The sequence below is a fragment of the Acinonyx jubatus genome, chromosome E2 (assembly GCF_027475565.1).
Source record: "Acinonyx jubatus isolate Ajub_Pintada_27869175 chromosome E2, VMU_Ajub_asm_v1.0, whole genome shotgun sequence".
Lineage (NCBI taxonomy): Eukaryota > Metazoa > Chordata > Mammalia > Carnivora > Felidae > Acinonyx > Acinonyx jubatus.
Window position 1 is genome coordinate 49524239 of NC_069396.1, and position 15308 is coordinate 49539546.

General features: G+C 61.4%; 1 protein-coding gene across 1 annotated transcript; it reads left to right on the forward strand.

Annotated features, from left to right (window-relative positions):
* Positions 1-4070: 4070 nt before the first annotated feature.
* BCAM (basal cell adhesion molecule (Lutheran blood group)) lies at positions 4071-13896 on the forward strand. Its single transcript, XM_027037752.2, has 15 exons — positions 4071-4229; positions 6226-6347; positions 6940-7168; positions 7257-7327; positions 7551-7647; positions 7742-7924; positions 8385-8521; positions 8890-9046; positions 11069-11184; positions 11293-11434; positions 11626-11762; positions 11947-12091; positions 12197-12341; positions 13184-13301; positions 13418-13896. Exons 1-15 carry the CDS (start codon positions 4148-4150, stop codon positions 13421-13423), a joined length of 1887 nt encoding a protein of 628 aa, XP_026893553.1. The 5' UTR covers positions 4071-4147; the 3' UTR covers positions 13424-13896.
* The last annotated feature ends 1412 nt before the right edge of the window (positions 13897-15308 follow it).

Sequence of the window (15308 nt, forward strand, 5' to 3'; positions counted from 1 at the left end):
GGTGCTGACAGCTCAGAGCGGGGAGCCCGCTTCGGATTCTGCGTCTCCCTCGCTCTCTGCCCCTCCCCCACTCACATTCTGTTTCTCTCAAAGATGAATACATGTCGAACACTTTTAGGAAGAGCGTGTGACTCTAGACCTCAGGATTGTGAGTTCAGCCTCCACATTGGGTGCAGAGATTACTTGAAGATAAATAAATAGAAAACGTTTTTTTTTTTTTTTTAAAGTTCTTATCTAAACTTTCCCTGCACAGCTAACTCTTGTTGTCCAACCCAAAATGCACACACAGTGACCTCCAAGACAACACAGACTCCCGATGGTTCCATCCTCCAGACGCAAATCTGGAATGACGGGGAATCACCATTCCCCTCCGAACGTATCCTGATCCCGTGTTGCCCAAGCTGTGAACTAGTTTAAAGTGGACCATCACACAGTGTGTGTACAATGATGGGCACACTGGTCCCCCTTATCCACGACGGGGACGGTTCCAAGACCCCGACCGGATGCCTGCAACCACAGAGGGTATCGAACGGCAGCCATACTTCATGTTTTTGACTAGCGACTTAGTGCGTGGATGTCTGGACAAACCTACGATACAGTTTAATTCACAAGCTAGGTACACTAAGATATGAGCAACACCTAACGACGAAAAAGAACAGTGAAAACAATCTACGGTGATCAAAGTTACGTGACTGTGGTCTCTCCCTGGGAGTACCTTCTGTACTGTACTCGCCCTTCTTGTAATGACGGGAGACGATGAAAGGCCCGTGGAATAAGCTGAAGCGAGGGGAATGACTTAAGCGTGAGGACACGAACTTGGGCTACACCTGCCCTTCCTAAATGGACTTCAAAAGGAGAATCATCTGCTTCCAGGGCCACTGTTGAGGGCAAGCAACCTGGAAAGGGAAGCTGAGGATGGGGGGGGGGAGGGGCTGTAGAGGAAAAATGAGGCTTGTTAATGACAACGCGTAAGTGGTGACACCAGGGGCACCTGGGAGGCTCAGTCCATTGCACGGCAGACTCTTTCTCGATTTCGGCTCAGGTCATGAACCCAAGGTCACGGGAGGGAGCCTCGTGTCGGGCTCTCTCTGCACAGCCCCCCCCCCCCCCCGCTCTCTCCCTAAAACAAAATGAAATGAATAAAATGTGGGGGCGCCTGGGTAGCTCAGTCGGTTAAGCGGCCAACTCTCCCATTTCGGCTCAGGTCATGATCTCAACAGTTTGTGAGTTCGAGCCCGGCATCGGGCTCTGCACTCACAGCACAGAGCTTGCTTGGGATTTCTCTCTCTCTCTCTTTCTCTCAAAAATAAATAAACATGTAAAAAATTAAATAACTATGCCACTGAGTTTCCAAAGTGTACCAATTTTTTCTTACTGTGCTTCAAATAAATAGAAAAAAATAGTTATAAAAAAATAAATAAATATGAAATGTGTACTATATACACATGAGACAGGAAGGATGGGACTGGGAAATTCGTTTATTCCATTCGTATGTACTCTGTTCCTCCCGCCAAGCACTGTTCTAGGCGCTGGAGATTCAGTGGTAAACAGAACAAAGTTTCGGTTCTCTTAGGGCTTATGTTCTACGCAAGACAAACAATAAAACATAAGCATGTTGCATCAGTGCTATGGAGGGAAAATGTAGTAAGATAAGGGAAATGAGGAATGGCTGGGATAGCAGGAATTGCTATTTGAAATAAGATGGTCAAGGGAAACTGATGAGGGTGATGTTGGAGAAGAGCTCTGAAGCCAGCAAAGGAGGGAGCTGTGTGGACAAGAATGTCCCGGCAGATGGAGGAGCAAGTGCAAAGGTCCTGAGGCCAGCACACGGCTGGCATTGGAGGGATGACACGGAAGCAAAGTGGCCAGCGTGGCAAGAGCAGAGCTAGCAAAGGGGAAGAGAAAGAACGATGGGGTCAGGGAGGTACCAAGGATTGAGGACCTGGTGAGCCATGGAGTAGACTTTAGCTTTTACTTTGGGAGGAACCCTGGAATGATTCTGAGCAGAAGAGTGATGTGGGTTGACTCCCATTTTAACGGGATCCCTCCGGCTGTTTTGTGGGAAGAAATTGTAGGGGATGAGGGCAGATGACGTTAGGGTACCCGTTTCTGCAGGTCTGTGAGGGACTGTGGCTGGTATTTATGCCTTCCCTCCCTCATTCACGCTCCACACCAGTCCTTCTCTCCACCTAGACCCTTGGCTGGTTGGATTCTTGAGGAAGATGGACTGATGAGAGGGTGCCTACTAGAGTCCAGCCCAAGCAACAGGGGCACGAGCCCTTGAAGGTGTATTTGTCCAGGAGTGAGTGTGATTTTTTTTTTAATGTTTATTTATTTTTGAGAAAAAGAGAGAGAAACAGAGCATGAACGGGGGAAGGGCAGAGAAGAGACGGAAACACAGAACCTGAAGCAGGCTCCAGGCTGTCAGCACAGAGCTCAACACGGGGCTTGGCACGGGGCTCAAACCCACAAACCGCAAGATCTTGACCTGAGCCAAAGTCAGATGCTTAACCGACTGAGCCACCCAGGCACCCCATGTCCATGAGTGACTTTGTATCATGTGTCCTGCGGTGATCCAGTGAGCCCGTGTGCTCCTGCCTTTTGAGCCCTGCAAACCTTCCCTGAGCACCTGCTCTGTGTCTGGCCTTATGCTGGGGACACAGCAGTGACCAACAGAGACTGTCCCGGCCCTGCCCTCATGGATTTACAGTCCATGTGAGGGGACAGCTTAATCCCCAGAGTGGTGGTCATCTCCAGGATGACCCAGAGTGTGCAGGACTGGGGTGGGGGAGCCCAGGGGGTTGTGGGAGCCCTTGATCCAGCCAGGGAGCGGGGAGGGCATCCCGGAGGAGGCAATGGTGTGACTAATACTAAAGGGTCTCTTCTGCCGGTGTAACGGTTGCTCTCCTGTATCACCAAAGAAGAAAGTAGCACCTTGACCAGTCTGACCAACAACTCCCAAGCTGACCTGTAATTGAAGCCTTCCTTCCGTGTCTGATGGGCAAAGGCATCTTACCAGTGACCACCCCCCCCCCCATTCTGACCAGTGTCCAGGGCTAGCTACTCCCTATATAACCAATGACATTTCTCCCGCCCCCCAACCCCCACCCCCAGAGGATTTTGCCCCAGTCAGACCTGGCTTGTGAGAAGCTTTGGACAGTCTGATCTGTGACCCCCCATCTGACCTGTGACCCTTCCAACCCACAGCTCTGCTCTTCCCTCCTCCCCTCAGGTGCCCTAGCCTGCTCCCCTCCCCCTCTCACCTGCTCCCTCCAGCCTAATTCTCCTGCCCTGCCCCCCAAGGTTGTGAGGGAGTGAAGGGGAGAGGAAGGGAGGAAGGAGGGTGGCATTCCTGGGATTCCCTGGATGGGGAGAAGAGAGGGAGGGCCCTACGGAGTGGAGGAGAGCCCAGGAAAGAGCACCCCACAGCACTCGCTCTCCCCACCCCTCCCCCCATCATCACAGAGACCCGGGCTGAACTGAGGTTTGAAGGCCGTGAAATTTAAGAGATTGAACTGATGGGTTCCAGGCCACTGGTCAGACAGGAAAGCAGCCCCTAGCACGGGCTCCAGGGAAGAGCCTCACCAGGCACCCTGGAGGAAGCTGCTCTAGGCCACCGATCAGGCGGGGCACCGCTGGTTGTACTGGGAGAGGGGAGTGCAAGCCCCCGGTCCTGCTGGGAACCACCGGTTACCCTAGAAGAGGCCAGTGCAGGCCACTCACTGGTCGTGCGGGGTCAGCTGGGTAAAATCAACTGGGCAAGCCCCGGTCACCTGCCGTGATGACCCCTGGTCCGAATTAGGGGGGATGGCGGCCGCAGCGGGGTGGTGAGGTCACAGCCCAAGACACTGGTTAGACTGGTCGGTCAGGCCACCGCCGCGGGCACCGGTCAGCCCGAGCCAGGCAGCCCAGAGCTTGGGGGCAGAGGGAGCCCCGCTCCGGGCCCGGGCCGGGCGCTGGGAGGTCCGCTCCGGGCAGTGGGAGGTCTTGGCGGGGCGCCCGGGTTTGAGGTTGGGGGGGACTCAAGGGGGGGCTCGGGAGGGCGGGGCGGGGCGGGGCTGCCAGGGGCGGGGCCTGATCGCTCCCAGCCCCGCGGCCGCCGGAGCCGCAGCCCGGGCAATCGCCGCCCGCTGCCGCCGCCGCGAACATGGAGCCCCCGGACGCCCGGGCCGGGGCGCGCAGGGCCCCCAGGCTGCTGGTGCTCGCGCTCCTGCTGGGGGCGCACCCAGGTACGGCCGAGGCAGAGAGCAGGGAGCCGCTGGGGGCGGCCCCTGGGGACCCCGGGAAAGGGAAGGGGGAAGGGGATCTCCTCGACCCCAGGAAGCCAAACGTGGGAGCCCCGGGGAGGAGGGATACGGGAGCACGGAGGATACCCTTCCCAACGAGCGAGCTGGGGACGGCCCGGCAGAGGGGCTGGGCAGACGCCGGCAGGCAGCGGGTTAGTCACCACCTGAGAAGCCAGCCCCCTCCGCGCTCGGGACCAAGGAGCGAAGGGGCCCTCAGCCCCTGGAATCGGAGTCCCGGGACTCCTGCTTCCTCAGACCCAAAGGTCCAGGCCTCCAGTGGCCGGAGTGGCTTCCCCAGGACACAGGAGACCAAAACCCCAGGGCTTCCCTCTGAAAGGTTCTCAAGTTTTGCGAGGGTCGGGGACCTTCCAGCTGGATCGCAGGGAACCACATGCGTTTGAGGCTTCCCCCGATCTGGACTCAGAGCCAGGCTCTAAAGAACTCCCCTCCCTCGCGGAAGGGCTGGAGCGCTGGCCCTGGGCAGTGACGGCGGAACAGTGTTTCCGAGTGACCGTGCCCTCTTCCTGGGTTCCAGATAAATCCACACACCTGCGTGGTGGTGGGATGGGGAGGAGGCCTTGAGGGGCTGGCAGCCAGGGACAGAGAGATCTCTCCATCCTCCTCCTGTCTGTTGCTCAGACTAGCCCCAGGCACCAGCCTGGCCCCACACCCCTCCCCTGGGACAGGCCTGGGCCAGAGGTGGGTGCCTGGGAATCCAGGCCCCTGGCACAAGCATGGCAAGTGGTGGGTCCCCAGGGGCAGGGCTGGGTCAAGCTGGGCGGGGAAGGAAAGGGAGGTTCTCAGAAGTGAGAGCTGATGCCAGGATGCCAGCCCAGAGGGTGAGAGAGCATGGTTTCCCCAATGGGAACAGCTCTGTCTGCCAGGATCCTGGGACAGGAGTCCAGCCGCCCCCACTCCTGCTCCCTTCCCCCTCAGGACCCGCCATCCTGGGCCTCACCGCTCGCCTAATCGGAGGGGACACACCTTATCCCCTTCCCTGCTCGGCAAAGAGGCAGAGGGGCCGAGGGGTGGGTAGGGGGATCTGGTGCCAGGCCGGGCAGGTCTGGGCCAGCCTGTCCCTCCCACATTCCTGAAACCTGCCCAGCCCTGTCCCCCCTGACCGCCCCCACACACCCATTCTGCCTCAGCTGCAGCCCCGGCCCCCGACTCCTGACAGAGACCCAGGGGCTGAGAGAGACGGAGACAGACTGTCAGGCTGACAGAGAGGCAGAGACTGTGGGACTAGAGATGGAGACCCAGACTGAGAGACACAGATCCCTGGCGACGTGCCAGGCCCTGCGCAGGGTGCTGGAGGCCAAGGGATGAGCCAGAGCTGGCCCTGCCCTTGGGGGGCGGCTGGTCTAGTGGAAAGCACAAGGACAGGTGCGGTCTCACCCCAAGAGGATTGGATAGAAGCAGCCAGGGCCCTGTGTGGCCCAGGGGAGGAGCCCGTAGTCCTGTGGAGAGAGATGGAGACAAATGCTGATGGGAGGGAGGAGGGGCTGGGGTCCTGGACCCTGGGTCTGAGGGAGGAGGGCACTGGGAGCCAGGACTCCTGGGTCTGAGGGAGGAGGGCACTGGGAGCCAGGACTCCTGGGTCTGAGGGAGGAGGGCACTGGGAGCCAGGACTCCCGGGTCTGAGGGAGGAGGGCACTGGGAGCCAGGACTCCCGGGTCTGAGGGAGGAGGGCACTGGGAGCCAGGACTCCTGGGTCTGAGGGAGGAGGGCACTGGGAGCCAGGACTCCTGGGTCTGAGGGAGGAGGGCACTGGGAGCCAGGACTCCTGGGTCTGAGGGAGGAGGGCACTGGGAGCCAGGACTCCTGGGTCTGAGGGAGGAGGGCACTGGGAGCCAGGACTCTTGGGACCTGGGGGAGGAGGGGCTCTGTCTGGAGGGCTGTCCCCAACAGAGGCAGAAAGAGCTCAGTGGCTCTCCTGTAGGTGCCCAGGCCGAGGTCCACTTATCCGTGCCTTCCCTGGTGGAGGTGATGAAAGGGGAGCCCGTCGCCCTGAACTGCACCCCCCTGGGGGCCCACGACCATTTTGTGCTGGAATGGTTCCTGGTGAGTGCTGCAGGCTGGGGGCCAGAGGGTGGCCAAGGGGCCTGGGGGTCAGGGCACCACAGGGCTGCAAACGTGCATTCCCTCCTCAGAGCCCAAAGGACCTAAGGGCTCCATCCAGCTGCCTTTCCATTTTACAGATGGGGAAATTGAGACCCCGCCAGGGGAAGGACACTCCAAGGTCCCCTGGTGTCTGGGCACAGCTGAGACTAGAAAGAAGACGCCCCATTCAGAGCGCAGGCTCCAGAGAGAGACCATTCAGAGACAGACAAGGAGATAGCGGGAGACCCCAGGGGTGCAGGACTAGAAGGAGAGAGGAAAAAAGAGGAGATAAGAGGCGGAGACACAGGGCTGGAGAGGGAGACAGAGAGAGGAAGAGAGATAAGAACAGAGTGTGATGGAGAACAAGGGACCTGGACCTGGGGAGAGGAAACCCACACGCAGGCCAGGGAACAGGGGACCGGAGGGAGGTGACAAGAGGAGGCAGGTGACCCAGAGAGCAGCAGATGGAAAAGGTCGCGGAGAGAGATAAAGAGACACTGGGGGAGGCAGGCCAGGCGGCCTGGAGCTGAGCCCCCCCCACCGCCGCCCACAGGCAGACCGCTCTGGGGTCCGCCACCGCCTGGCCTCGGCCGAGCTGCAGGGCTCTGAGCTGCAGGGCACGGTGCACGACTCTCGGGGCCGCAGCCCCCCGTACCAGCTGGACGCCCGGGGGCGCCTGGTGCTGACTGAGGCCCAGGTGGGCGACGAGCGGAACTATGTGTGCGTGGTGAAGGCGGGCGCGGCGGGCAGCGCCGAGGCCACCACGCGGCTCCACATGTTCGGTGAGTGTCTGCGGGCCCCCCCCCACGGAAGAGGCGGGTGGGCGAGAGCCCAGGAGAGGGGCTCCTGACCCGACCGTCTCCCCCACAGCAAAACCAGAGGCCACCGAGGTCTCCCCCAACAAAGGGATCCTGTCTGTGGTGGATGACTTTGCCCAGGAGGTACCTCGGGCTGGACCTCAATTCCAGGGTCGGGGGTGGGGGGGACGGGGGTGAGAGGGCTGGGAGGTGGGGGAGGTTTGCACTCCTGCATCCTGGGGGAGGAGAGGGCTGGGGAACCCAGACTCCTGTATCCGGAGCGAGGAGAAGTCCCCAGGAAAGAGGGCCCCCTCCCCGCCCCCCACACCGACCTCAGGGCCCAGGGCCACGCCTGTGTCTGCCTTAGATCGCCACCTGCAACAGCCGGAACGGGAACCCGGCCCCCCAGATCACGTGGTACCGGAACGGGCAGCGGCTGGAGGTGCCCATGGAGGTGAACTCAGGTGAGCGGGCGTGGGAGCCCAGCTGGACGCGGGACGGCGCCGGGTGGTGGGGGGGGGGGGCTGGCTGATCCGCCGCCTCCTCCCTCTCTGCCAGCCGGCTACATGACCAGCCGCACCGTGCGGGAGGCCTCAGGCCTGCAGTCTCTCACCAGCACCCTCTACCTGCGGCTCCACAAGGCCGACCGGGACGCCAGCTTCCATTGCTCCGTGCGCTACCACCTGCCCGCGGGCCAGCACGGCCACCTGGACAGCCCTGCCTTCCGCCTCACCCTGCACTGTGAGTCCAGGCTGGTCCCCACCTCCCCGGCCGTGGCCCCCTCACCTCCCTGAGGCCTGGCCCCGCAAGCCCTCCAGGCATCGCCCCCCCCCCCCCCCCCCCCCCCCGTCCTGACCGCTGACCGCCTCGAGTGCCCGGAGGCCCACAGAGCCTTGCACCCGAACCACGCCCCGCCCTCTCACACCAGCTCGGGGTCCCCCACGCCGACCTCTGACCCTTGACCTGCACTCTCAGCTCAGCTCCACCTCTGACCTCTCTGGTCGCTGAACTCAGAATAAGCGGGAACCTGAGCTATGACAGATGTGACCTCTACCCTTTGACCGACCGCAGCCTTCCCCTTGGCTGGGGCCTGACCTCTCTCCCCTAACCCAGCCCTTGCCTTTTACCCTTGACCTGACCTACCCTCGACCCTGACCGTGAGTCTGCCCTGACCCGTCTTCCCCTTTGCCCTTTCTCTTAGATCCCACGGAACACGTGCATTTCTGGGTGGACAGCCCCTCCACCACCGAGGGCTGGGTACGCGAGGGGGACTCCGTCCAGCTGTTTTGCCGGGGGGACGGCAGCCCCAACCCGGAATACACATTCTTCCGCCTTCAGGTGACTCACCCCGTCGTTCCTTTGGAAGTCCTGGCCCCTGACCTCTGTGACATATTGGCCCCTGCCGACTTCTGACCTTTCACCTGGGTGGCCCCCGGCTTAGCGAGGCGCCTGCCTGTTGACCCAGGAGCTCACAGGACCTCTGAGTCCTGACTTGAGAGAGTCCTAACTCAGCTCGATACCCAGCCGGGGTGGCCCCTGGCCTGGCAGGGCCTCTGCCCCCTTGCTTGAGTGGGCTCCGATCTAGCACGATGCTAACCCGGTGACCCCTGACTCTGACCCGGTTGACCCCGACCCAGCATGACCCCCGCCCCTACCCCCGGACCAGGGCGGCTCCTGAGCCGGGTTCCTCATCCCTGGTCACCCAGGACAAGCAGGAGGACGTGCTGAAAACAAATCTTGAGGGGAACTTGACCCTGGAGGGGGTTCAGCGGGGCCAGAGCGGGACCTACGGCTGCAGGGTGGAGGACTACGACGCTGCTGAGGACGCAGAGCTCTCCAAAACCCTGGAGCTGCGCGTGGCCTGTGAGCGTCCCGGGGGGATGGGCAGGGGGACCCCAGCACCAGCGGCCTCCTCGCCCTCACCCCCCCACAGCCCCGCCGGCAACCCTTTCCACTTCTGGGGTCCTCGTCCTGGTCTGGATGGTCCCCTCTGCCCCCTGGGTGCCTGCCCCAGCCCCAGCCCCTTCCAGTCTCCCATACGAAGCGGCCAGAGAGCTCACTCCAAAGCACACACCTGATATCCCCCCACTCTGAACCGGCCGTGGCTCCCGAGTGCCCCGATCCACCCCGGCCTTCAAGGCCCAACTGGCTGGCCGCGCCTTTGGCTGACCCATCTCCCCACCAAGGCAGTCTCCTCATCCCAGGCGAGCTCCTCTCGTCGTTTCCAGGTTAACACCCCTGCTTTCTACCATCCACTTTCCAGCCTTCTAGAAAGCCTTCTGAGTCTCCTTGCACCTGAGCGCTGTGCAAAGGCCCTGCTCCTCCTTGGCCCTCCTTCTGCCTCCTTTCCTGGGGCTAGACCCCATGACCAGGGCTGGGGAGACATCTATGAACGAGACAGCCCAGCCCCCACCTTCACAGAGATCTCGGTCAAGTAGGGGAGACAGGTGGTGAATGCTGAACAAGGTGCTTTGAGTAGCGACGGAGCCCCTATAGGGACTGATGCAGAGTGAGGGGATGAGGGACTGGCCAGGCGAGCGGGGACTGTTCTAGATGGAGGATGGTGCAGGCTCCGTCTGTCTCCGTCCCCAGGAAGCAGATTCGGATTCAGAGAGCTGCAGGCAGGAGGTTTATGGGAAGCGCCTTGGGATCCCCACCGATGGAGGCTGGAGTGGAGGCTGGGGAGGGCACGGAAGCAGGACTGGGCAGAGGCAGAAGATTGGTCTCAGTTGTAGTCTAAAGGTCTCAGTCGGCCCTGCAGGGTGCTGGGGAAGCTGGGATGGCCCCACTTGGGGGTAAGGGAGCTGGGCCTTTATAACCCCACACCAACCGGGCATTGCACGTGGCCTGCCCGAGGAAGGGGGCATGACCTTGAGCGAGGGGCTCTCCGCAGCTGAGGCAGTTCCCAGAGAGGGCTGACAGCTGAGGGCTGACAGCTGACATCCTTCTCAACAGCTGGGGGAGAACAAATCCTTCAGCGCTAGAGGGGAAATCTCAGTGTCCACCACGGGGGGACAGAGAGGCCTCCCTGAGAAGGGGCCGTTTGGGAAAACCAAAGAATGGGATCAGAAACTCGAAGAGCCGGAAGAGGAGCTCCCAGGCCGGGGGAACAGCAGGTGCGAAGGCCCCGAGGCAGGACCCAACATGGCGTACTGGAGAGAAACCAAGAGAGTAGGGTAGCTGGTGTTTGGGACAAAGGTTGGGGGTGGGGGTGGGGGCGTGCGGTGAGAAGTGAGGTTGAGGAGGTAGGTAGAGGTCAGACCAAGCAGGATCCTGGCGGCTTTATCAAAGAATTTGGCCTCTATATACTGGGTAACCACTGCGAGATTTCACACAGAGGGCAGGGCTGACGGGTGGGTGTGTGGTTCGAAAGGATCCGTCTGGCAGCTCAGGGGAGGAAACCTGGCCAGCGGGGACACCGGCGAGGAGGTGGCTGCAAGGTGGTCCGGGCAGTCGGACCCGGACGTCAGAGACGGAGAGAAGTGGGAAGGTCCATTTTGAAGGCAGGGCAGACAGGGGCTCGATGAAAAGATGGGTAGAGGGGTTTGGGTGGTCAATCCGAGAAGGAACACCTTGTCACCACCACCCCCCCCGCCCCGCCGACCGGTCATGCATTAACTGTGGGCCCAGTCATCGGCTCTGGAAGAAGGTGGCTGAGATGGGGCCTGTGTTTTCGAGTTAGATGTGGGCTCAAGGCTTGGCCTGGATGGGATCGTGGAAAGTCCGTGGAGAGAGAGAGAGAAAACAAGGAGAAACACCTGACAAGCTCTTCTTCTGGTTGTACACTCACATCTGCGCCCCCCACCCCCACCCAGTCGCCCTAGAGAGCCCCTAAGCCGAGTGGGTGAGGGTCTGGGGAAGGTGACAGTCTGTCCCCCCCTCCAGACCTGGACCCTCTTGAGCTCAGCACCAGGGAGGAACTTTCCTTACCCTTGGGCAACAGCACAGCCGTGAACTGCTCCGTGCAAGGTCTGCCCACGCCTGCCCTGCGCTGGACCAAGGTGAGAGAGAAAGGAGCCCCGCGGCCTGGGGACCCTCAGCCTGCACCCTCTCCCGTCTCTCGACCCCTCCCTCACACCCGCCTGGCCGCCTCCTCCTCTCCCTGCCAGGACTCAATCCCCCTGGGGAACGGCCCCACGCTCTCTCTGAGCTCCATCACCTTCGATTCTGCGGGCACCTACATCTGTGAGGCCTCCATGCCCACCGTCCCCCTCCTCAGCCGCGCCCAGAGCTTCAAGCTGCTGGTCCAAGGTTCGGGATGGGGCAGGTTTGGTGGGGGACAGCGGGCGGGCGGCTGTGGGGGTGGGGGAGCAGGACAAATGAGACGGGTCCACGGCTGGTGCCTCTGTCTTCTGTTCCTGTCCCCTCTGTCCTTCTCTTTCTCTCCCCCTCCTTCCCCTTCTCCGATGGGCCTCCCGCTGTCCCCCCACCGCCACCCACAGGGCCACCAGAATTAAGGGCAGAAGAGACCCAGCCCAGGAGTGAGGGCAGCTGGAGGGAAGGAGATGAAGTCAGGCTGGTCTGCTCTGCCCGCGGCTACCCGGAGCCCAAACTCAGCTGGAGCCAACTGGGGGGCAGTGTAAGGGACCTTCCCCCCCCATCCCGAGCCCTGCGGGACCCAGGCGCCCTCCCCCAAACCCCTTGGGGAATCCTGCCCACTCCCCGATCGTGGCCAGCCACTCCCCGGGAGACTGGCCGTCTTCACCTCTGCCCTCACCTGAGCCCTTGAGCCCACGGGCCGGGGCTGACCCAAGCCTCCACAGCCAGCAGAGCCGGCCCCCGGAGGGCAGGGCTGGGTGAGCAGCTCCCTGACCCTGAAGGTGACCAGTGCCCTGAGCAGAGACGGGGTCTCCTGTGAGGCCTCCAACCCCCACGGGAACGCCCTGCACGTGTTTCACTTCGGCTCTGGTGAGGAACTTGGTGGTGGTGGGTGGGGTTGTGCACAGGACCCTGGCGAGGGGACAGACAGAGCACCGCTGGCTGACCCCCTCCTCCTCCGTCCTGTCCCTGCAGTGGCGCCCCAGACTTCCCAGGCCGGAGTGGCTGTCATGGCCGTGGCCGTCAGCGTGGGCCTCCTGCTCCTTGTCGTTGCTGCCTTTTATTGCATGAGACGCAAGGGTCGCCCCGGCTGCTGCCGGCAGGGGGAAAAGGGGGCTCCGTGAGTGGCCTGCAACCCTGGAATTGACTTCTGTGACCCGACCCCACCCCTGCACCTGACTCTGACTTCGCCTCCAACCTGAACCCCGAGCCCAGCCCACGTGGCCAGCCTCAGCTCCCTCCTGTCCTCAACCCCAGACCCAAACACATCCCCGGCCCTGACTCCAACCCCGACCCGCATCTTATATCCAACCCCAGACCCCGAACACATGCCCAGACAGCCCCAACCCCAAACCCGGTTTGTAGCCAACCTCAACCTCTCCAACCCTCAGCGCCAGTCCCCGCCACACCCCTAACCTCACTCTGAAGCCCAGTGTCTCCCTCAACTGCATCTCCGGCCCCTCCCCTCCATGCTTCCCTCGTTCCCATCCCCCCCCCCTTTTTTTAAGTTTATTTGTTTTGAGAGAGAGAGAGCGAGATTGTGAGCAGGGGAGGGGCAGAGAGAGAGGGATAAAGAGAATCCCCAGCAGGCTCCGCACTGTCAGTGCAGAGCCAGACACGGGGCTCGATCTCACGAACCGCGGGGCTCGCGACCTGAGCTGAAACCAAGACTGAGTCGCTTAACCGACCTCGTTCCCAGGCTCCCCACCTCATTCCCATTCCTAACTGATTTCGTCTCTATCTAACCTCTCCTGAGCCTGAGCTCACGGCCACCCTCCGCTCCAATCCGTAGCCACCTCCAGACCCATCTCCAACTCCTACAGCGTCCTGCCCACCCGTCCCTAACCCCAAAGCCTTTACCACCCCCCACCCCATCCCCCAAGGCCATCCCAACCGGAAGAGCCCCATCCTCAGTCCTTCCCCCAGGCGTGACCGCCTCCAATGTGCCTTCTCCTCTCCCAGGCCACCTGGGGAGCCAGAGCTGAGCCACTCAGGGTCGGAGCGGCCTGAGCAGACAGGTCTTCTCACAGGAGGCGCCTCTGGAGGAGCCAGGCATGGCAGCGGGGGCTTCGGAGATGAGGTGGGTGAGGGCCTGGGCACCCTGATGGCGGGTGGGGAGAGCTGCGGGGAGGCGGGGAGGGGTGGAACGGCCCTCGTGAGCACAGGCGCAGGCTGACCTCTCTACCTCGTCCCCAGTGCTGAGCCCAAGGGCCTCCGAGAGGCTGCACTAGACCCGACATCAGAGAATCAGCGTCAGAGAACCAGGCCTGCTCACGCCTCCGCCCGCCCCCACCTTCCCACTTCTCCCCGGCCCTCCCTTCCCTTCCTTCCTCTGCAGGCTGGGCAGGGACCTACAGCAGCCACTGCTGCGGGGAGGGAGGGAGGGGCGGTGGGGAGGAGGGGACCTTCCTCCAGGGAATGTGACTCTCAGGCCCCAGAATAGCTCCTGGACCCAAGCCCGGGACCTGGCCCGGGACAGGACGAGGCTCCGAGGCTCCAAGGCTCTGAGGGTCGGCCGGCTCGGGCGAGTTTTACCTCCCGCCCCCGTTACCGGTCCCCCACCCCACCTGACGTCCTACTGCGTAGTCCGACACTGGATCCGGGCCCCTGCCCCCACCCCAGCTCCCATCATCTGTGGACACTGGAGTCCGGAATAAATGCTGTCTGTCACATCACGCCAGGCTGTGGGCAGAGCCTCCTGTGGGGGACGAGACGGGAAGGGGCGCAGGTGACACTCCCTGCCCCCACCCTCCTTGCAAGACCTGGGAGAAGTCTGATGTCACGGAGGAGAAAGAATAAGAAAGAGGGTGGAAGAGTGAGGCGCCAAGGGTTCAGAGGGCGCTGAGAACCGGCGCCCTCTTGGAGGATGGGGTGCTCTTCCCATAAGGAAAATTCTCAAATCTGTCTCGCAGAGCCCAAGGGAATTGAAGCTGCAGGATGAGGGGGAGCTGTGGAGGGGATGGAATTAGGGTGGAGCCGCGCCCTCCGGGGGAGGCATGGTGTTTGCAACGGAGGGTTCCCTAGGGAAGGAGGGGTGGCTTAGAGGAACCCACAGAAGGGTTTCCGGGGCAGAGAAGAGAGATAGCAAAAACAGTGAGGCCAGTTAGACTCCCTGAGGCTAAGGAAGAGCGATTTGAGAGAGAGATGGAAAGAAGGGGAGGTGGGGAAGGGGGTGGACTTCAGAAGCTCAGAGGAGATAAGAGCGAGACAGAGATCTGGGGAGAGAGAGGCAGAGACGGACAAACAGGGACAAGGAGAGCCAGAGACCTGGGACTCAAAGACAAGTACCGTCAGAAAGGGAAAGAAAACAAGGCCGAAAGGAGCAGCTGAGAAGCAGCGGAAGGGGGGTGGGAGATGGGTATGTGTGACCTTGGCCGAGGGGCCACCTCCCGGAGCCCATCAAATGGAGATCAGTCACATCTGGCCAGTGGAGGGCCACCATAAGGCATGCGCATGCTGGGAGGTCTCTGCCCTCTGGCCTCCAGTCTCGGGCAAGTGGTTCTGCTTCTCTGTCCTTAGTTTGTTCATCCACAAAATGGACAAAGTGGGGTCCATCACCGTGGGAAACTGGCGAGCTGCTATGGGAGTCTCCTGGTAGGCGACCGAGCAGCACTTCGGGGTCCCCCGGTACAGAAGAGCTCACCGGCCTAATTAAGATGCTCAGATCCCACTGTTTATTGAATCAGCTTAAAACAAATGAGAGAAGCTGGAGAGAAGAGGTGGGTTAACCCACTTAGATCAGGGCACGAGTGATCAAAGGTCCCCACCACCTGAGTTCTGGGACACACACACAGCTCTGAAATCGTGTCTCACGGCATGGCTCTGATGCTCACGGTGGAGGGTGAACCAGGGGGTTCTGCACCCAAAAGGGTGTCAGGGCCACGTGGGGGCAAACGCCCCCAGCCACGACTGTAGCTGTTTGAAAACCTGCTTGCCAGCCATGGCTTTTACCTCCATGGCCTGGGCACAGGTGTCAGGGAACAAAGCTGGGGGTCACCAACAAGAAGCGCCTATGGACACCCAGACACTTGGGGCTGCCTGGACCCGTCCATCCTTCCCATCTATATTGAAATCATTTTTGTGCAGG